The 24,392-nt window shown below is 34.0% G+C and overlaps 1 protein-coding gene across 1 annotated transcript in view; it reads right to left on the bottom strand.

The window, feature by feature from the left end:
- The window catches only part of LOC105462495 (low-density lipoprotein receptor-related protein 2), a 59,767-nt gene that overhangs the window by 22,777 nt on the left and 12,598 nt on the right, over positions 1 to 24,392 (bottom strand). Inside the window, exons 2-8 of the mRNA XM_011709130.1 lie at positions 13,978 to 14,094; positions 9,352 to 9,483; positions 6,864 to 7,118; positions 2,789 to 3,043; positions 2,233 to 2,349; positions 888 to 1,750; positions 130 to 631 (exon numbers count right to left, since the gene is read on the bottom strand). Of these exons, the coding sequence (XP_011707432.1) occupies positions 130 to 631; positions 888 to 1,750; positions 2,233 to 2,349; positions 2,789 to 3,043; positions 6,864 to 7,118; positions 9,352 to 9,483; positions 13,978 to 14,094 (2,241 nt within the window). The remainder of the gene's footprint in view (positions 1 to 129; positions 632 to 887; positions 1,751 to 2,232; positions 2,350 to 2,788; positions 3,044 to 6,863; positions 7,119 to 9,351; positions 9,484 to 13,977; positions 14,095 to 24,392) is intronic.

Genomic DNA, 24,392 nt, shown 5'->3' with positions numbered 1-24,392 from the left:
TTTTGAAACTTATAATTTTCAATTCATTTCTTCTTTATTAATCAAAAAATTAATAAAACTCATACGAATCAATTTGAATTAAAGATTAATGGTTTAAAAAAAGTCAATGAGACTTCGCCATCAACGAACCTTTACGCGAATCGATGTAGTACAAGTTCTTCGCGGCCCAATCAACCGCGAGCCCTTCCACCCCTTCATTCTGACTAGCCAGGACGATTTCGCGTCCGGTCGCGTTCTGATGTACCCTGTATATAACGTCCTGAAGAACGTCGCTGTAATAGATATATTGGTCGTGTGCGTCGTAATCAAGTCCAACGAATCGTGCCCGTCTAGATACTACCGGTAGGATAGCATCGCTAAAGCCTTCCATTACAGGATTGAGTACGCGGCCTTTAATGAACCTCTGCTGCGAATACATGAGAAACTCTTGAACCAAGTTGCAGTTCCTCATGTCGCTTGCCAATCGCCATCCAATGTGGCAAGCGCAGCGATAGCCTAATCGATTGTTTTGATCGCTGGAAGCTGTGACGATGCACATGTGTTGACAGCCGCCGTTATTATTGCCACAAGGATTTGAGACGCTAGGTTGCACGAGTGGATGCAAGGCTTTTATAGCTTTGGCGTCGCGTACCTTAAAGAAGAATTACAAACATCACGATATGAACCTAATGAAAATTCTTCATCTCATAAATTTGCTCAAAGCTGTTTAGAAAAATGTTTTGTATTAAACAACATGGTATAATATCATTAATTAATTGAAGAAAAATATATCAATTGATCAAATTATTGTAATAGAAATTGATCAGGTTGACTTTCGTTTCTGTTCCACAGCTCTGAAACGTAAATATCTTCACGAAATTGAAATACTTGGTTGTCGTATTCGATACCTTAAATACACTTTGGATGGAATAATCTCCCTGAGTCTTGTCGACGCTCATGACGGCTTGTTTTGTGCCGTCCGTCCAGAATATCCTGTTCTCGAAAAGAGTAAGTCTGATTGCGGATGGCACTTGAGGGGAACCTCTGAGAATCATCACCCTGTTGTGACCTCTGTAGTCCGCCGTTTCGATGTAGTCCAACAGTGAGTCACACCAGTAGATCCGCTTGACGATGATGTCAACAGCCACGCCGGAGACCTTGTAGGCTGCTTCGGAGACGACGGGGAACGCGTTAGTGCCGTCCATGTTGGTGCGTAGGACCTGCTTGCTGTCGGCAATGAACATGATGCCCCGCGTGGGATCCAGCGCGATGTCGGTCGGGCTGGTGAGATTCGAACCCACCACGATCCCGTGATAACGTCCATCCAGTTCGAATACGTCCACTTTTTGCACGATGGAGTCCGCCACGTAGAGCTTGTCACCGATCCAATCTATCGCGATCGACACGGGTCCCCAGGAGCCCGCCATACTGATGTCAACCTTGGCTGGCGTATCGCTACCGACGTTGAGGGATTCCGAGTGAACCTTCCGCGTCTTCATGTCGCTCCAGAAGATCAGATTTCGCGAATACAGATAATCCACTCCGCTCGCGCCCGTGGTGTTCGCGATTATCTTCCGGTCCTCGCCGGTCGCGCTCAAACGCCATATCGCGCGATCCTGCGCGAGTAGAAGCTCCAGGACCGAGATGTTCTGGGCGCGACACTTGTTGTGACCATGAAGAATGTAGCCGGGCGCGCAGTGACACGTGTACCAGCCGTCAGTGTTCTCACACAGCTGTTCGCAAAAGCCGAATTCGGAGCACTCGTCTCGATCTGCAAAAAGAAAAGTCTGATGAACGACGCGGGAGAAACGATATAAAAAATGAATTTTATTTATTTCTTTTAGTAATAAAGATTACCGCTCGTATTTTTAAAAATAGGTAAATTAATTTAGGCTAATAAACGAGCAAAAAATTTTTGATTTAATATATTAACTTATAAGATGACTGAAGAGAACCAAGTCAGGTCGAAACGTCTTGCGAATTTTTGTTAAACTTAAAGTATATTGACTTATATGAATCAAAAATTTTTTGCTCGTTTATTAGCCTAAATCAATTTATCGGTTTTTTAGTAAATTTTTTTAATTTTTTTAATTTAGGATTCTGCAATTGTTGCATTATTAGACATGAGAAATCATTGTGCATTGGACACCAAATTTTTTAAATTTAGGATTCTGCAATTGTTGCATTATTAGACATGAGAAATCATTGTACATTGGACACTAAAAATTTCAGTTTACAAGTCGAATAACTTACCAACGCAGGTTCGCGAATCATTAGCAAGGATTCTTCCTTCGGGGCAATAACAGGTCCCTCCAGTGGGAGATGCTTGACATTTATGTTGGCAACCAAGTGAGCCGCACATGCTCGTCGCTATATGATAAAGAAATTTCATCTCTTTATACATATAAACATCTTCTAATCTGAATCTGAATCTATAAATCTATATTCTATATTCTACATTTAGTATATAAATTAAAACATGAAATCTATATTTTAAATTATCTAGACATTTATATTCCAAAACATTAACTAGCAATAGGTCATTATTGCTCGATGGAATTTTTGACACGCCATGTTTTTGTTTGTTTTGTTGTGTATATTAATTAAATTACTTCATAATTGCTACAAATTAAGCTTATATAACCACTAATGATCATTGTTATGTAAGCTCACGAAATATTTTACGTAACGATGTTATTGATGCTCTAATGTTATTTTAAGAAAAAAGACGTAACAATTAAATATACGATCGTATAAACTTTTTGCGTTTACTGTTGCAATTAAGCATATGATATTAAATTGCACTTACAACACGCGGCTTCCTCGTCCGCCCCGTCCTCGCAATCCTGTTTTTCATCACACAGCTGAGATCGATTGATGCATAATGGCTTTCCATCCGATGCACCTTTCGGACACATAAACTTGTTGCCTGGACAGACTGTCATTGTGCAGGACTTCTCGTCGGAACCATCGTGGCAGTCTTTATAACCATCGCATTGATATGCTATGGGAACGCAGAGAGCATTGGCGCATCGGAACTGTTCACTAGTGCAAGGTGGAAAACCTGGACAAGAAAATCCCTCATTAACTTAATTTTATTTGTACGAACTTTGTCACGATTTATGTTTTAATTTTGTATGTACATCAGATCGCCAAAAATATTTTTTGATAACTTGATATAATTAAAATTAGGGAAATCAATGGAAGGAAATAAAATAAAATTTTAATCTATGCATCATCAAGAAAATTATTAACATTATTTTTGTAAAAACTATTTGCGACTTAAGCGATTTACTTTATTTTCATGAATAATAACGTCGTACCTGTTAAAAGACGCTTCCTAATATCGTATTGATATACAGAGAAAAAGAGGTAAGATTGTCACAACAGAATAATAATAATTGTAGAAGAATACAGTCCACGGCACTTTTAGTTAACAAAAGTAATATATTTAAAATATTTAAGGCAAAAAAAAAATTGTAATACTGCTTTCAACGGTTGCACGCTCGCTCAAAAACAATCATTCTAGAAGCAGAGCGCTGGACTGCGTTCAGGAATTTATGGTATATCATGTTATCCTTGTTATTCACCGAATGTTAAACAAGGATAAAATGATATCTAGATGTACCTGGGCGAAGTTTCTGAACGCAACCTTGAAGACGCTTATTAATAGATGCTTAAGGTATCTATACTCATGGGCGCGTCATTTGAGAAATAACTAGATTAATGTATACCAAGGCACAAATAATCGGTCCATAGATGTCTACAAATATCGAATCAATGTTAAGTAGAAACATCGAATCGAGGTCTACAGACCGATCATTTCTACCTGGGTAGTGACTTCTAGCACTGTCGCGTTTGACGTGTTTACAGTTGAATTTATCCAACTGCAAAAGCGTGTCATCGCATTTGTCGCCAAATTTTTTGTTTAAAAAAAATTTTGTTCAAAAGTTCATACCCTAGTGAGGACCAAAAATTGTAACTGCTTCCGACAAAAAAAAATTGTTATAAATTATGACGCGTGACGCGCGCATCAATTAATAACGCGCCCATGAGTCTAGGTACCTTTACGGATAGGGATTAGGAACTGCGCTTTTTAAAAGAATCAAACAACCGTATAAATAAAATATAAGTATGAGAAATAAAAAGATAAAACTCCTACATGATATTTTTCACTCATCTAACAAAATAGGAACCATAATACTCTGGAAGTGGCCTATATATTTGCCTCAATCTTAATGAGGGTATAGTTTCTATATGTGTTATATATGGATTACAAACGTAATTATTATCTCTAAAAATTGTGTCTGCAACTATATACATGTTATATGCATGTTATATACATTAGTTATATACATGTTATGATGTTATCCTATCTTAGATGGCACTTACAATATCTTTATCTGTATGAAAACTATATATTACGGAGTTATTCCTTAGCGTTGATAAACATCTACAAGAATTTGAAAGTGTCAGATATCGATCAAATTTTACAATGCACTTTTCAGTCGATTATTATAGTTGATACTGCCTTATCTAATAACGAGATAATTAAGATAAGGACGTATATCTTAGATTGTTCAGCAATTCCCCGCTAATAAATATAATACACTTGCTTGTAACATGCACTCGTTGCTTTTGTGTGTGTGTGTGTGTGTGTAACACAATTTATTTGTTCTTCGCAAGTATAGGTAATATATGTGGTACAGGTAATACTGCTGCAATGGAACTGACTTCTCAGTTATTACCAGCTGTATCATGCAACTGCACCGCATATATCCTACATGGCTATCATCTACTATTTGTTCTGCAAACCATGTTAACGAGACAACAATAATCTTTCGGTTGAGGCAACCATATATGAGGATATTCTAACCAAATGTTATTTGTCCTAACAATAAAAACTATGGTTGTAAAAACCATAATGATGGACAATCTTAACAGATGTATTCGATCCAACATCAATATCACTTTTAAATTTACATACATTTCTTTTTCAAATATAGGAAATATTGTTGTAACAATCATAACAATTTTTTTCAGGTAGAGAAAATTAACGAAAACGAAACGAAAAAACACATAGAAAGAAAAAGTAAAGAATGATAGTTTCAAATAAAATAGGTCGATTACTGCCTAAAAAATGTGTTATAAATTATACATGTGATCTTATAATTTTGATTCGCTGAATACAATAGTATCAATTTTGTTTATCTAAACACGTGGGAAAGTGATCAAAATTAGTCTTAAAGAAGTCGAAATAAGTTTTCTCTATATAATATATATTATTCTCTAATAATATAATATATTAAGTTAGTAATATTTTGTTCAAATTATTTAATAATTTATATTATAGTTTGTTTCTATAACTTTTTTGTTAAAAATTAAAAACATTAAATTACACATTACTTTAGAAACATATCTCGATGACAGTTCGGCCGATCGCGCGTGTAACGTTCTGCGTTAAGAACTTTCATTCATATATATCAGAAATATGCTAGAATCGAATACTTATATATCTTTCGCCAAACCGCCATTAAAATATTTTTCTTAAATAATTTTAAAAAGTTATAGAAATAAATTACAATACAAATAATTGCATAATTGGAACAAAATATCACTAACTATATTTACTATGAGTAAAGAACTTATTTCATGTTTTTTTGAAAATTTTGACTATTTTCTCACGAAAATTCAGACAAAACTGTAAACTTTACGAGTCAGAAACTGTAAGATTACATCAATAGTTTATGTTACACATTTTAGGCAGAAATCAGCCTATTTTACCCATGTCCTTTCAATCACTTGAAATGTACATACATCGAGAAAATCTTATTCACATTATTTGTAGGAACTATCGCGATTTAAGCTTTATTTTTATAAATACACGGAAAAAATTGCTATGGATGTTACAACAACATTCTCTATGCTTGGAAAAGAAATGCACGTGAATTTAAGTTATATTGATGTTACATGGCATACATCTGTTAAGATATGCTCATCAGTACAGTTCTCACAATCATAGTGCTTAGGATAAATAATATTCCGTTTGAATATCTTCATATATGTATATGGTTGCCTCAACCGAACCATTATTGTTATTTCTCTAATGTGGTTTGCACAACAAATAGTCTGATTGAGAGATATATATGATATAGTTGCACGTCACAACATTGAGACTGAGAGTTCAGTTAACTATATAAGTCACTTCCAAAGTATTTTAGTTCCTATAACTCTTTTAAATTGATTGGCAAAAATTATCACAATTATTACGTTGTGGCAACAATAATTTTTTTCCGTGTAATACATGCATCCATAAAAAATCTTCTAATAACTTGGCATAGTATAAATGAGAGTAATTAATGAAAGGAAGAAAAAGTTAAATTGTATTAACAGAAAATGGAGGATGCCCTTTGGCAAACGCAGTAATTGAAGCGAGTAGACAAATTTCTTTTGTAAATATTTAAAAAACATTAAAATCGCATACGTTTCGACCGTAGGTTTGGATCCATTTCAGTGCGGAATGATTCGGTGATATGGATTACATCGCTCAGTGTAAACAGTTACAATAATCGCATGCTTCGTGAGTCATATTCGCTCCCTCATTCTTGGTAGTAATAGATATGTAATATTTCTTTATATAGTTAAACAGATTAAAGAAGAACGTGAAGAGCGAACAATCGAATGAATTTTGGTATGGATGGTCTTCATTTTAACATTCAAATGAGCTCCAAAGGGCGTTCTTCATTTTCTGTTAATTGTTTTACCAACTCGGAGCATAACTCTCTTATTTATGTATTTTAAATTGTATTCATTTGAATGTAATGATAGCCAAAGGGATAAACCGTAAAGCATCGAATGGACACATTGCAAAATCGCGAACTTACTGCAGTGTTCCTCGTCGCTGTTGTCACCACAGTCGTCCCAATAATTGCACCTCGCACTCTGCTCGACGCAGCGTTGCGTGGTATTGCACCTGAATTGATCCAATCGGCAGGCCGGCTTCATATTATTTTCGCATCTCTCCTCATCCCTGCCGTTCCGGCAGTCCAGATAACCGTCGCACTTCTTTTCTTTGGGTATGCAAAGTTCCGGTGTGGTTCCAACGCACCTGAAGTCATCTGGTTGGCACTTCCTGTATGCTGCAACACACGAGTTGAGTCCCTTATGTTCCATCGCTCTTGCAAATTTTTTTTCTCACGATACGTTACATAATAAAATCGATACGAAGTTGATCTTCAGTATATTTAGATTCGTAAGAAATTATTTCATAATGCGACGATCATTATTAAATCTGCAAAGGATTGAAGCGTTTAAACGTATATATTGTATGCGTGTATAATGTGTATATGTACGCCTTTTTACAATAAATTTCCGAGAAAAACATTTCCAGTCCGCGCTTGCAAACGGAAAACGTGACAAATGAAACAGCATACGTCGCTTTTACATAACGTGCATCAAAAGGCGATCCGGAGTTGAACACGCTTTTGGTGGCCAAATGACTTCGCGTAATAACTCGAACGCATTAGCTGCACATAATAATGTGCGACCGTATCTTGACGATCGCCTATAGTGCAACACGTTCGTGCCGTTGATAAATACGCGGAATGAGCCCGATATGGTAATCCGGAACGTGATTTTTCTCGCTTGGTTCGTGCGATATTAAGATAAGAGAGGTAGCGAAGAAGAAGCGAGACGAGGGACCGAGTGGACTTTTTTTTTAAGTCACACTCAATTTAACTACGAAATGTTTTAATAAGGTACAATTTGTTTTAATCTAAAATATTTTTCTTTTCCGTGTTCTTTTGAAATAAATTGGAGGATACGAAAAATACTAATAATAAAATTATAATCACTTACATGTTCGAATAAATATAAATTTCACGAGTTTAATAATATTCAACTCTTAGAAATCTTCTAATTACGATATTGATTATCAGGACAAGATAATCAATTGAAATATTTTCCAAGAATTTATTAAATGGGATATTACGATTCAAAAAGTCATAGGAAAAAGATAGTGATGGCAACTATAATGGTGACAACTGTACAAGTTTTATATATATTTTATAGTTGTTGCAATTAAATAATAAGTAATAGTAAATAAAAATATAATAATAAAACAGTTTATTCATTCATACATACATTTAGTTTATTCAACTAACGTTAATTTTATACATAAAACTTGTCCAGTATAGCTGTCATCTTTATAATTGCTATCATTATGTTTTTCTCTGAATACAGTGATTATAAATGACATAAAAGTTTTGACAGCAGAAAGGCCGCAGTATAAAAGAAAGGAAAACGTTATCGGTTTGTTTACAAATATCATCTTTTTATAACTTCAGCCAGCGTAATGTCGCTGATTTAACAATGTGCAACGCGTGTTATCGTGACAGCGCGATAATTTAGTGAATCCTAGCGTGAAGAATGCCTAATCGCTGCGCAGCTGCTACTTAGCCATGCTCTTATGCGAGCGGCCTTGTCACTGACGAGATAAAGTTATCACTTTAGTGTCTTTTGGTACAGTCTATCCGCAAAAATTAATATACCATTTAAATGATATACGCAGTTGATATTCCTGAAGTCACTTACATTTACTACTAACATTTACTTTTCGTGCATTATTCGTGAAAGGGAAAGGGAAAAAGAGAGAAATATAACTGTAAAATTATTCAAAACTGTTAGTTTCACGCGAAATAATATAATTGCAATGAATCTTCTGTATTCTTGATCCAAAGATTAGTTTTTAATTGATACAGACTGATATAGTAATTTACTGAGTAAAGAAAACAATAATACTTATAAATCAGCAAGATAAAGTTTTTAACAAAAGTAGATGAAGATTCCTGATAAAAATGTTTCTTTTAAATCTTCATATATAATTTTTCAGAATTTTTCACAATTTCTGCATAATTTATTTCATAATTTTTTCATAAGAATTAGAACACTTCAGAAATGTTGAGAAAATCTACAACTTTTCTAAAATTCTTTATACTTATATGTGAATACTAAAATATGCCATAATATTTCTATGACTTGTCTTTCTATAATTTTTTCGAAGCAAATTTATAACATTTGAATGAAGTTTAAGATATTTTTCAGAAATCTTCATAAATTTAAAATATAAATCTTCATAAATCTAAAATATGAAGAAATTATAGGTATTATGTGACACTAAGAAATATTATGAGGACTTTTTTCACCAAAGAGCGCATGTAAAAAGCACTGATGTGCCTTCGGAAGGTAGGCATTAGTATAAATTACGCTACGTGAGAATATATAATTTTTCTACGTCTGACGTCATACGCGATACGAGATAGAGGCAAACAGAAAAGGTTGACGTTGACAAAGATGATTGCAATTTGTACTCACTACAGCCGTCTTCATCAGTACCATCGACGCAATCGACGGTCATATCACATCGTTGATGCGGTGGTATACAGTACGTTTTGTTGAAACTGTACTGACCACACGTGATCTGGCCGATGTCGCAATCGGGCGGCGCTGAAATCCAATTTAAAAAAATTAATAAATTATATATTATAAATTAAACTATATATACATATATATGTATTTATACAAATTAATAAAAAATTAAATTAAAATTTTACGTCGGTAAAAATATTGAGATAGGATAGAAACTTAATCATTTATGCGTTAAAATTATCTTAAATAGCTTCCTGATAAAAATGTCCCGCTGTTTGATCAAAAAACTATTCATCGCGTTAGAGATGATAAATCTTTGACCAGGATGCAATAAAAACATCTAGATGATCTAAATAATTGGTAAAGAGCTAAAATTGTACGAGGAGCAAGTGTCGATTGACCTCTACACCCAATGATCGTATCAATCATGATAATAATCTGTCAAAGATTTGACTCATGAATTATTTAAATGCATACAAAACATTTTCAGATCTGAAAACTATCTTCAACCGATTCTATTGTCAAGAACACTTAGCGGAATACTTTAAACACGAGAAGCACCCCTCTTTAAATATTTATCGAGCATTCTTTCGTTCGGGAACCAATACAAAGAGGAACTCGGAGATGCCGTGCTGAATTTCTGAAGAGATCGCCGGCGACAACGGCCTGCGCGACGTGCAACACGCGAAAAACCGTTCGTGGAACGCGCGAGAACGCAGATTGCACGCTATAATTGCGCGCGAGTATAATCGGCCGGTCGTCGATTCGCCGGGCGATCTCGAGGGAGGCACCCTCGATCGTTTAATACCGGATGGCACGGCAATCAGCGCTGCCGCGCCGAGCTTTAACACTGTCTTTCCCTAAATAACATATACACGATCGACAATTTATATTAAGACACTTCATTCCAGAGATAGAATTTCGTTGGCGTTGACAAATTATTTAGCAGAGCTTCATTCATTCCCGCTTTCAACGGCTCCAGTAAGATAATGTAGGTATCCATTAAGTCAATTTCGAGATGTTAGAGTTAAACTGGACTCGGAAACAAGATTAGTTGTAATAGATGCCTACGAAGAAGTAATTGGCGGGATGGAGAGGGATAAATATTGGAGGAGAAAGTTGTCCAGTGCGGAATTGGGACCGATTCCACGCAAAGCGAGATACAATCGTGCCAGTGGATCCGTTTCATCGAATGACACGCGATGACTCCTCGCTGCACACTGTCCTCGAAAGAGGGTCACAGCCTTGCTTCCGGTTTTGCATTGTCACCCGCATAACAAACGACCGTCACTCTTCGCGATGGCCTAGGCAAATGGCGAATCCTGAAGAGGAACGTCAATCGCGCTCACAGGACATTAAATGCAACTTGGATCATACTCTGGTTTCTTACAACAATCAACATCGTTCTATAAATTGGCAGCTAGAGATGAAATTTTTTTATCTCTAATAAAAGTTTTATACGTACGTACAATAATGTGTAAATTTGTGCGTATATATTCAAAAAATTGTAATGTATCGCACTCAGAAAAAATCATAGTGGTGACAATTATAAGGGTATAATAACTATACAGAGTGTCCAGTAAATCGCCTGCAATACTTCGGGAGGTGTTCAGGAGGCAAAAAGAAAAAAAAATGTTTATATATATAAAACGTAGGTCCGGAAATAAGTCGTTTCCGAGTTATAACCACTTTTATGTTAAAAAAATTGTAATTTATTTTTTATAATTTATAATAATGTATGATCATAATTAGTCATAATAATTCTTTTTTTTTTTAACATTTACTATGTGAAGGTATAGTTCGTATGGCATCCCTCCTTTTAAATTTTAAAAAATTTTTTTCCAATTTCTCGATATTTATAAATACGATTTCATTATTTTTAGAATAAATAAATATAAACATAAACAGGTATTTAAATCAAATCAAATAAGATGTTCAAAATGCCCACCATCAACACGAATGCTAGCCCTTATTCTTCTATCAAAGAAATTCTAAACTCTTTAAAAAACACTTGAATTCTTCCAAACTATTACAATTAATATTCAATCGATCAAACTTGATTTAAATACCTGTTTATGTATATCCTTCATTCTAAAGATAATGTAATCGCATTTACAAATATTGAAAAATTTAAAAAAAAATAAAAACAAGGATGCCTCCACGTGGTGAATCCTGGGTACAAAAATGAATTATTATAACTGATTATGATTATTATTATAAATTATAATTGTTATTATAATTATGATTATAGAAAATAAATTACATTTTTTAAACATAAAAGTGGTTATAACTTGGAAACGATTTATTTCCGGATCTATGTTTATATCTTTTTTTTCTTCCTTTTAAAATCACCTCCCGAAGTATTGCAGGCAATTTACTGGACACCCTGTATACTAATTTTGTACATGTAGAATTAATCTACAAGTGAATAAACTAGTACATGTATATGTTAAATCAACTTTTATAGTTGCATAATATTATAACTATAAAATAATTTATTCAACTATGGTACATTAATTTTATATACCGGGTGTGCAAGATAACATGTTATACATTTTTATGTCAGAAACACGGCAGTTTTTAGAAAAATTATCAGACAAAAGTTGTATGGTCTAGAGGAGGACAAATAATGATAAAATTAAATAGTATTGCTATTATTTTTAATAAAATTATATGACTTTTTTTAATCTAATATAATTTTTTTTGTTCTGTGTATAAAGGTCTTAAGATAGAATTTTCGAAAAATCAAGTTTATTAATGAATAATTTACAAGATATTTTATATTTTATTTCGACATATAAAATATTTCGTAAATACTCATTTTTTGACAATTGTACTTTAATACTTTTATACACAGAATAATAAGATAAATCAATTGATGTAGATTCAAAAAAGTTGCAATGCATTGTTAAAAAGTAATTTGGTATCATGATGCGTACACAAAATTTTTGGCGAAAAAAGCTTTAGAATTTATTTTTTCTTTTAAATTTTAAAATATTGAATCTTAAAACAAGATTCACAAGAATGATTTTATTTATTTATAAAATCGCATTTTTATGGAGATCTGACGTTATAATTGTAAACGATTTTAAAAACGATTCCCAAAGAGATATTTTAAATACTAAAATTTTCTCTGCTTCACAAATCTGACAGGTTCTTCCCTTTCGCTTCTCAAATAAACATTAATCGTCCTTGCTTGCATGGAAAAATAACGCGAGACATGAATTACATTACACTTCCTGTAATGTAAATCCAACGATAAGAAGCGATCACAAAAGCGGTCACGTAATCAGCCGCATAGAAAAAAAATGCTGGACAAAGAGACTAAGCACTTCCGAGAGGAAGCCTCGGATTTTCGTCGTGTACTTCCGGCATGGGATTTGTAAACCATATATAGTTCGCGACAATCCATTCCTCGTTCGTAAACAGGAAACGCGCATCAAAAATCGGTTGCTTCAAGGCCGCACTGCCTCATAATTCGCTTCGAGTGAATTCGAATCGCGTGGATTGGTCGAAATTCGAGCAGTCCCAGAAAAAAGTTCGACCTAAAACTATCGATAAGCGTTTTCTTCCACCAGAATTTACGTTGACCTAAAGTTCGAGACTCGTTTCCCGAATTTCTTTCTGACGGTTAATACATCAATTTTCAAAACGACACAGTCGGATACTGTGGCGCTATTACGTGACAAAATTAATCTTTATACACGTGTATATGTCTCGGGGTCTTCGCAACCGTAAATCCACGCCTGCCGGCCAGGAGAACTGAATGAAGACGATGGCTCCATTCTGAAAGTTCTTTCACCGCGAGCCGTAATGGGGGCAGCGGGCGCGATTGCGGATTATACACGCATCCCTCTTTATTATTACTTAACGAAGCACTTCGTCATTAATTATTCATCAGCACGAACAGTGGAGCATATTTTTCCGATTAAGTTTCATATTCCAGGACGTGCTCCAATTTCACCGAAATTTTGATTGTTCTGCGAAATATATTCATCACGCAAAAAGATAATGCGTCAATAAAATTATTTCAATAAATATAATAATGAAAAAATAAAAAAATCTTTTATATATGATAAAGATCTCGAGCTTCTTGTGAGCTCTCTCTGTATATTCAATCAAAGTGTGCGGCCAAATGACAATTTATAAAACGTCTCTCTTAATATTTCTGGATACTACAGATATAATTGTACTTAAAGTACTATCTTTTTTGAAGCATTTTTTTTTAAACAAGACTCATTATATAATATCAATATATTACATAAAACAATATTACATAAATAGCAGTTTCTGAATCGATCTTAATCAAATAGAGACGTAATTTAAGACTAGTTTTCTCTCAAATTTTCACGTTTGTGATTATATTTTATACATAAGCATCTTTAATTGAGATTACATAATGGTTAATCGTATTGGTATTGTAAGTAAAAATGACAATATATTGTACGTATAGTTATTTGTTCACATTAAAAAATCATTTAGAGCTACTCGAGAGACACAACAACGTGCAAACTTTGTGTTGGGTATATATTTTTAAAGCTGGACAGATAAAGAAAGAAACCCAATACTCACGACACGATTGCATTTCGTCGCTGTTGTCGTCGCAGTCTCCACGATAATCACACACCAGAATCGACTGTATACATTTGCCGTCGTTGCACCTGAACATGTTATTCCCGCAGCCATCGCCTGTAACAGAAAGCATAGAGCATGAAGGGATCGGCCGGGAAGCGATATTGCTGCCGTGATAGGTGAAAGGTTCAATGCCTGCCGCCGGGGAACTGCCGTTTCTAGGTGTAACCGTTGCAGACGATAGGATTCTTCTGGGCCTTTTTTTCCCCCCTCCCCCCGAGCGAATCCTCATCCTATGAACTTTCGCGCGGCGATTATTTCGTCACCTCGCCCGCGGTGCGTCCGAGATATTCCGAGGGGAGGTACAATTGAACGTGATTGTGCAGCAAGAAACCAGCCAACTTTCCAGACTTGGAATTTTAGATTTGTGTAGCAAAATGTGTTGCCAAACGCGTGCGTTACGCGTAGAATTATACAATCAGACACTGACTCTCAGCGCCGTTAGAGAATGATTATTTTAATTCATTCTTAAAGATATTTTGGCTATACTGACAATATAGAAGCTATCAGAAATTATTAAAATGTAAAACGATTAAAAAAATCAACGAGAAATGACAAAAAATGTTGGCTGAAACTATTGCAAAAAAATAAAACAACAAATAGTTTGGGTTATAATGGCTCGTGCGAAATGATTATATTTTGCTGCAGGTAAAATTGCTTTTAGGTAAATAATAAATGAGTAAGTAGATCCAAATAAACATTTTCATAAATATTTATTAAAGTTTTATTAGTATATGTAAAATATTTGATTTAACTCATAATGCTACTTCCTTATCAAAATTGCAAACAAAATACTATAAAATTACACGAGATAAGAATCAATACAAATAGAAAATTGAATAATTTCTAAACCAAACTAACAATAAATAAGAGATTGTGTAAATAATTAAATTGTAAACAGATATTCAGACGTAATAATAAAACAATCTGTTTTATATTTATGGCGTTGTTTTGTGATGTTAATATCTATTATCAATAATTATCCTTAATGTTCTTTTGAAATGGCTGTATTAATAATGGCCGAAAAAAACTATATTTAGAATCGATTCTTTTAAACGTCCAATTAAAAAAAATTTAGTATATGCGTCTCGAATATCCACACTCTCAGTTTGTGACTCCATGAACTTTTCAATTCTTCGGTTATGAATATAAATTTATTTTGGAATACAAATCACTTTATTTCAAAAACATTTATACAATTGGAATTTTTCTTTCATTAAGACATCGTGTTAACAAACAGACTAACAATATTTAAATTTTCCATCGGAATAAATAAAACCCCAGAAACAATTTAATTTTTCCTTCAATTGGATATAAAAACAAAAATAATAACACGTTGGTAAAAAGATTTGATCACGTTCTTTAAATATATCGTATACGCCTCGACAAGAATATTACGATGTAATTTCTTCCTCTAATTATCAGTGTAAATCAATGTCTTTTAATTCTTAATGAAAGGTTGTTTTTTTTATCCTTAATGAAAGGCAATCGATCAATTGTTTTCCGTTAAAAAATATACGTATCGTGAACTATTATTAAAGCTTAGTATGTCAGTTGCAAAAGTGCTTGCATTAATACATATTGATTAATTATACAATAACATGCTTACGTGATCGGTAACACAATGAAGTCGATCGATATAAGAGGAATAAATCAATGTAGTGGCATTTCCGACTACAAGGCAAAAGTTTCTCTTGTCTTTACCCAGTCTAAAGTAAACGGGAGAACGGAAATGCCCGAAAGTGTCATTACGGCGACACCAAACGTACGTGGGTGGAAATTAAGATCACGGCGAGCCGTCCCTGTCATCGCGGTAATCTCCACTCTTATAATTACCAAGAATAGGTATAATTAGAAAAGTACGCAGATTATAAGTGAATTTATACACATTGCGCTTATAAATAATTTAAATGATTTAAAGTCAAGTATTACGTTTTTTTCATAAACATATAATGTCCAAGTGGCAAAACACAATATTTATTGACTTTAAATCATTTATAAAAATGTATATCCAAATAGATAAAAAGTGCTTTGAAAAGAAGTTAAAGTTTAAGTTTGCTGCGCAGCATCCGCGAGACGAGATAAGAAAAGGCGCGATAAAACCGTTTCTTGTCTCGGTTATTGTTTGCAGGTGACTTTTGTTCATCGACCAAAGTAGAGAGAGGGGGGGGAGCGGAAGGGGAAGGGGGAAAATTTGCATAACGACGCGGAATTTTTCACAAGTGTCGTTATGCAAATGCGTATCTATTGATATTCGAATATCGCGTCGTCATCGCGCAACCGCAACGGCGATGATGCGTTGTTTGAATTATCGGCGATAATGAGGATAATAATAAACCTCGGCCTCTACCAAGATGTCAATCGTTTAAAGAGAGAAACCCGGATTTATGATAATACATTTACATTTTCCTGAGAATATTCGTTGATACGCGACGCGACGCGACACATTGCCATTTCCTGAGCAATAACAGGAATGCGAGTCGATCACTCTAATTGCGAAATATTATTGAGGTTGAATCAGCTGTAATCTGGAATGGTGTTTGGTAAGATACTTGAAATAGTTGTCGAAATAAACATAATTAATACGCTAAGTTGACGTTTTATATATTCTGAAGAATATCCTAGAAAACCTTATAATAATTAAATAATAACTAACAGTCTTGGCTATAAGAATACCTTCAATTTATTGTATTTTCTTGAAAAAGGCGATAATAAAAAAAATTAAAAGAAAGCTCACAAAATAATACAATTTACTAAATTGAGTAATAAAGGCTAACAAAATATAAAAATAAATATTATTTTTCAATAAAACTGTCTTTAATTTATTTTTTCTTAGATACAGAATATTTACGTCAATTTGTGAGGATGCTTTGATCAAGGTTATATATATTTAATAACCGTTATAATAGCTATGATAATTCAAATAGCTGTGATAAATAAATAATTATAACAACAAGAGAACATCGATAAAAACTTTCTAATATCTTTATGTAAAAAAACTGAATTCTGAGAAACTTATATAGTTATAAGTTTAAATCTCGTTAACGTGCCGAATAGAAAAGAATAATCTCCGATTGTCCTATTTCGAGCTAATGAGCTTCTCACGACGGAATATCTATCTATTTTCCAAGTTTATTCCGCGTTATGAAAGGAAAACTGATCTCCTCGCGTAAAAGGACCTATCGCGCGGCGATGGCAATCGAGGCCCGTTTACGGAGACTTTCCCATCGCGGGAGGATCCTTGATACATTGTCCTTGGACGAGAAAGCGATCCTGCGACAGCTGTGCAATCGGCTCTGACAACGTTGTGATTAATGTATTAAAAAAGAAAAAAATCGGTCACGCTTAGATGAAGCGTGTGATATGTATGTAAAATAGAAAATGTCGCGTTGAACACAAAGATTTACCATCGAGAAACGGAAATACCTTTCGGATATTCGTTAACGCAAACGCGCGTGTTTAAATATTATTGAAATTTCTCACAAGTATAATTACTGTACGAGGTTTCAAGACGATATTCGTTAATTTACGGTTACTCGTTAATTTATATAGTTAGTTCATTTCACCGTAACATTACTCCAACGAGGAATCTATAGATCGCTGAAGCTAATAGAGAAAGTGACGGAATAGAGCGCCGTTTCTAAAACCTCTCAGAAGTGAACAATCGATTTTTGAAATAGCATTCACGATATTGCAGCCTCTTCGTAAATAAGCGATCGGCATTTGTGAGATCATGTGTATGTATGTCGATCGATCATTTTCCACGACGACATTCGTTCAGAAACGTACCGCAGATCGTTGGATCCGCGAAGGAAAGTGAGGAGAGCAAACGGAGGAGGTGAGAGAGCTTAAGGTGTATAAGTAAGCCATGCTCTGTGTATGTGGGTGCCTCATCATCGTAAGAGGAGAGGCTACCAGAGAGAGAAAGAGAAAGAGAAAGAGACGGGGAGAAGGAAAAAGAGAGACAGAGAAGAGAGAGAGAGAGAGAGAGAGAGAGAGAACCTGCGAGAGATGAGGAGAGCGGCTTACTCGATTAGGGAGAGGGAGACAATGAGAGTAGGAGAGAGAGACGCTGATGGCACTAGAGAGGAGAGCAGAGGAGAGGAAGTGGCCCCGGCTTGGAAGTGCAGCGTTCGTGCCAGGCTGTGCGGCCTGGTACGAGCAGAGCACCGACGGCAGTCGGGAGGGAATGTGCATTGCCGAGTAGGAATGCAAATATCGAAGACGGATAGCCGTCCGTGATATATGCGTGCTCGAGATTTTTTTTTGCGATATTTTTCGTATTGTATCAGATCCGGTCGGCGGATCGTTAGATCCGCCAAGAGAGAAACCGGGAAAACATCGCCGTATTCACGCAATCAATATTGAAGATCATATATTCTGCAATTTATTACACCGCTTCTCTCTCTCTCTCTCTCTCTCTCTCTCTCTCTCTCTCTCTCTCTCTCTCTATAATTCATTCAGAAATGACCTGTGAATCTCGTTGAGAAGTGAAACAATGCATCAAATCTTATAATGCGTATCCAAGCGACCTCATGAAGTAGGCCTTTTCTGCACGATAAACAAAGCATACGTACAAAATTCTGTGAAAAAGAAATTATAAACTTTATTATCATCTTTTAAATTTTTAATATTTTAAGTTAAGATAATATGATCATTTCAAAATATTGTGCACCAATTTGAAAAAATTGATAAACAAACAAAATGTACATAAATATCGTTTTAGCTCATTGTAGAAAAATATACAAAAATATTTAGTTCTGCTTATTAGAATCTTCATTATTTTTATTGTATTCTAACATTATTTTTTAATCGAGAGCAATCTTGCAAAATAAGCCTTTTCTTCATGAAGATTTTTCAAGTGTAAAAAATACAACAAATTATAAATTTTATTATCAAGTTTAAATATAATTATTTTAAAATATTTTACAATAACTTAAGAAAATTGGTAAATAAATAAATAAGAGCTATATAAATATCACGTTATAAACAAAAAAACCCTTTAGACCTATAATTATAAAGTTTTTTATATTTTTTTTATTTCGATTGTTTTTTATATTTTTATATTAATTATTATATATTTTTTATTTTTTATTATTTTTATATTTCTTTATTATTATTGTTAATTGTATGTGAGCTAATAGCTTATATTCTGCTCACCGTTGTAATTTATTTAAGATAAAAATGTAATAATAAGATCAGTTTATTTCGTTTTTATTTTGCTATTCAGTTCACATTCTACTCACCGTTGAATTTTATTCATACGAGCCTCAACTCACGATATGTTAAAATTAAATAAATTAACTTCATTTATCCGTTTAATATTTTACTTTACACGGAAAGAATTTCTTTTTAAAATTTACCCAGAAAATTATGTTAATCATGGGACAACATAGTATTTCGCCAAATTTTACTATGCACTACAATAAATTTATTGTAGTATATATTGAAAAATATAGTGAAAATCACATAAAATTCGTCGAAATACTGTGTTGTGTTACGATTAACATGATTTTCAGGGTAAATTTTAAAATAAAATTCTCTTCGTGTACAGTACCATTTTATTTCACACATTACATATATTGTCCTATTATTTGTATGATTAAATTAACAATAATAAACTATTAATTCCATTAAATAATCATTTTAATTTATAATATAATAATCATGAATTAATGGCATCAGCTGCAAGTGCAAGAGTATAAATTACCGTATAACGACATCAAAAGATCATCCAGAAGCGAGCGCAAATTCATTGATTATTTATTATCGGTCACTCAAGGCACAATCTGCCTCGCTACAGGCACAGGTGTGCAACAGGCTTTAGCAATGATATAATGTATTGTTAAGTAATGTATCAAGCATGCCGTACGCTCGTCCTATGACATCGGCACGCAGCGCGCGCGCGCGCGCGCGCGCGCGGCGTTCACCTTCGCGCTCGCGTGAGAGGCGGATGCTCTTTTCAGCGGCGTCGTTCGTACCAGACGGTGCAATAGTCAGCCGCGTGTACCGCTGCATCGACACGTCGCAACGATGCAACGTTGTGCATACGACGCGACGGGGTCGCGCACCAGGGGCCCCCGCGTGAGGCGCGGGGTGTGGCGGGACCACGTCGGGAAAGAGAGAGAGAGAGAGAGAGAGAGTGAGGAGAGAGAGAGAGAGAGATTAAAAGTACTTTAAGTACGCGCCGACCTTAGTCCGCGTATCAGCGGAAAATAGTTTATATTGACCTCGAGTATCATCAGGCGGGTCGTTTGCGAGCCGAAGATAGCGCGGTTTTGCTTATCGGCCGGTGCCGATCGTTATAGCGTAACGGGGTTTGCCCCTCGCCGGGGCGGATGAGGCGCAAACTCGACGATTAAATCATCGGCGAAAGGCCGCCACATTCCCGCGTCATTATCAATGCAATTATTTATTGGGAACTAAGGCACACAGCCGCGTGCGCTCGGCGCCAAGTGCAGCAAATAAGTATTCGCGTGAACAAGCGAGACGCGGTGGGAGAGGAGAGCAGCAAAGAGAAAGAGAGAGAGAGAGAGAGAGAGAGAAGAGAGATCGACCGTCTCGTACGTATCACGTATACATACGTATTTACATGAAGCAACTAGTGCAAAGAAGAATAATCGTTTATCGTATCGTAGTATACGGCTGGACGACTGATTGGATTCTTAGTGGGCTCAATCAGTATCTCGAGGTCTTGTTGCGTAAGAAAAATCACTTTATCTTTGCTCCGTATGCAAGATGAGCAAGGATTATATTGCAACGCGCGGACGTCGGGGAATTCGATGACGAGCACCTTCATTCAAGTATAATTTTCTTTATATTAGTTTCTTGCGCTAGATATAGAGCCCCCATATCAGCTTGTATCAGATTGAAGATTGAGGATTACGAATTGAAGATTAGATTAGAATTCGATCAATTAGAGTAATTTTCATTTTAATCCGTTCTATTCTGATTTATTGAATTCTAATTTCCAATTCGCAATCTCCAATACGGCGTCTGATGGAAACTTAAGGAGAAACGTGCCACAACTGTACACTAATAATTATACATAAATAATGTACATTTTATATAGCATGTACATAAATATATTATGCGTTTTATATATACAATTAAACTTTTTATATATTTCTATATTTTAATACAGAAATATAATTTAATATTATACATTCTATGTTATGATCACATAATAATCACTAAAAATATATTTATAGTATAATAATTAAATAATATAAAAATATTATATATATATATGTAATATATATGTAATATATATGTATTATATATATATGTAATATAACATGTATGTAATACATATTATACATATATGAATACATATATACATGTATATATTTTTCCTAATATATATATTTAATATTACATTTACATATGTATAATATTTATTATATATAATATAATCTATGTAATATTATATTATTAATATAATATTATATTTGATATATTATATGTATATTGAGAGAAAACAAGATATATAAAGTGTAAAGAAAGAAATAACAGATGTAAATTTTTCAGCATGTAAAATAAATGCGGCTTTTAAATATGCATTCTTATCGATATGCATCTTTCTAGTATCGTTTTCTAATAATAATCGAAGAGATATTAAAAGATGGCGTGATCAGTTACAATTGTAGGAGTCGTCGACTAAAGGAACGTCCGAAGAATTGGTACAGCGCGGCCTGGATAGCTAATTGGATCACTCAGATCAACGAACGCCGTGCGACACATATATCACCGGCAGTCCAGTGTCATTCAGCCACCCGAGCGTATATTGCAATCGTAGTACGTAGTATGTACAAGGCCATGGCAGACGAATGCTCGATTGATATTCTGGTGAAGAGAAATCTTTCGAGGCCTCTGCGTCATGATGCCTATTCTCTCTTTCCACGATTAGAGAACACGCGTTATATGGAACTATTCAGAATGGATTTCGTTCGAAATTATTCCGTTTTTTCTAAAAAAAACACAATAGAAATCTAAGTAACAATTGAACAATTTCGAACAAATCCGAACAAGTTCCACAATGTGTATCTAGGTCATTGATGAAAAGTATATAGAGTTATCCAAATCCAAATTATCCAAAAGTTCAATAAAGTTGAAAAGAAAGTACAAGGGGGAGAGAGAGAGAGAGAGAGAGAGAGAGAGAGAGAGAGAGAGAAATCCAGATTAAGTTACATTTATCATATCTTTTTTCATTCGTGAAATCGCGAATTAATTAGGATTAACGCTTTAAAAATATATGTCTTACATAATTATAATTAATATAATATATGTATAAATACATACATATATACATATATACATATATTATTTATATTTACAAATATATAAAAATGCATATTTTTACATAGTTATAATATAATTAACATGTACACAGCTAAAAATGATACAAAAGTATTCATGTTTAAATTAAATTTTCATTAAGACTCGTAAGCTAATAAGAATGACATATCAACTGTATAACTGTATTCTTTATCAGAAAAGATAAATATAATGTACCGTAATTATTCTACATCTGTTATTTAAAAAAACTGAACAAATCATTCAATTTTCCGTTTACTTTTCAATTATAGTAGAGTTTCCTTAAATTTTGTTTCCTCTAATCTTGGTATTCTGTCACACGTATTTTCAAAGACATTTCTGTCGCGCCCCTTTCATAATAGGTGACTTGTTAGGTGATACATTATCATATGCGTGTGCTATAGTTTGACAGCTTAATGTGTACAACTGCGTTCGTGCAAAGTACACAAGTACTGGACAGGCTCGTGCTGCGATAAGGGATAAGGATATTCCATAATTTTAGTTTTCCCATTTTTATCACCCTACAAGACGATAATCAAACTTAGGAAGACTCTACCTGTAAATGGAAAGATTCGTTGCGATATAAAAAAAACATCCATTAACTGCATTCTGTAGCCGATTATCGTATCTGTTATTTCCCTTGTCCTGCTGAATCAAAATAGAAAATCGAAATATACGTATATTTTTTAATCTGTTAAAAGATAGTAAGCGTCGTAAATGGATGTTAAAACTGAACCACCTATCTGTGGTCTTTAAAATCTCTCGAAATTATAGAAAATTCTTTCTACATGCGTGTTTAGATGTGTCTAGATGTGTCTATAGATGTGAACGGGAATGATAAAATTAATAATATAGAATCATTTATTCCACGAAATAATACAAAAGCTACTAAAAATAACAAAGGCTATTTTGAGAATGGCTGTTCGCTGAGAGAAAAATAATTTGAATTTGTGACTATAATTGCATGGTAAAAAAATTATGGTTAGGAGCGCTATTTTTATAATTATTATTACTATAATGTTAGTAATAATAACCTTATATGAGTTATATGTATAATCCTATCAAATATGAAAAAATGTTACTATAAATGATAATAATTTCAAATATTAATATAGTAAAATATCAAGATATGTATAAGACGAATAAAATAAATATTTTTATGTAGTAAATGTAACTGCAGTTATATAGTAAGTATAATAAGTATAACTATTTTTTTGACATTTGTTTACTATTTATATTGTAATAATAACTAAAATATAAGTAAATGAAAAAAATAATAATATCAATCATAATGTATAACCATAATACATTATTAAAGCAGTTATAATTTGCATAGTTAAATTAATTAATTATAATTTTATAGTTGTCCCCAAAATTAACTATAAATTATAGTTAAATTATGATTATTTCAACTATATTTTTCTCTCGATGTTTTCAAATTGCTTTATATCGAAAACATAAAATTATACTAATACAAAACAAGATGCATTTTAAAGCTAAAAGTTGATTTTGCGTGGCAAAACTTAGAAAAAAATTGTGCTGCCGATGCTACAGAGTCATTAAAACCGTGGTATTAAACTATTTGATGCCATTTTTTATTAAAATTATGATGTGATAGCCAAGCCAGTTTGAACAACGTGTTTAGCACTCGAAAATATCTACATTAAAATCAGCTAAAAATGGTTAAAAAAGTTTTTATATCGTAGTTTTTTACTGTAAGTCTGTACAATTTAATTAAGTATCAAGGATGCAGCCGCGGCATGCAAAACTTGACGTGGGCTTAACGCGCGATGAGTGGCTAAGGGTACATCGACACGCGAGGTACAATCTCTAAGCCGATTGTGATACACAGAGGCGAATTAGCGAAACGTTTAAGGTAATTAACGCTTGGCGTGCTAACGCACGAACGTCTGGCTCGTTACATGTCAGTGAACGCGAACGGCATTTTTCTTTCGAATACACTTTCCTCTGACAGAAATCGATGTGTGTGTGTGTGTGTGTGTGTGTGTGTGTGTGTGTGTGTGTGTGTGTGTGTGTGT

The sequence above is a fragment of the Wasmannia auropunctata genome, unplaced genomic scaffold (genome assembly GCF_000956235.1).
Source record: "Wasmannia auropunctata unplaced genomic scaffold, wasmannia.A_1.0 LD336097.1, whole genome shotgun sequence".
NCBI classification, from domain to species: Eukaryota; Metazoa; Arthropoda; class Insecta; order Hymenoptera; family Formicidae; genus Wasmannia; species Wasmannia auropunctata.
The sequence above is the reverse complement of the archived record's forward strand: the minus strand, read 5'-3'. Positions and strand labels throughout refer to the sequence as shown.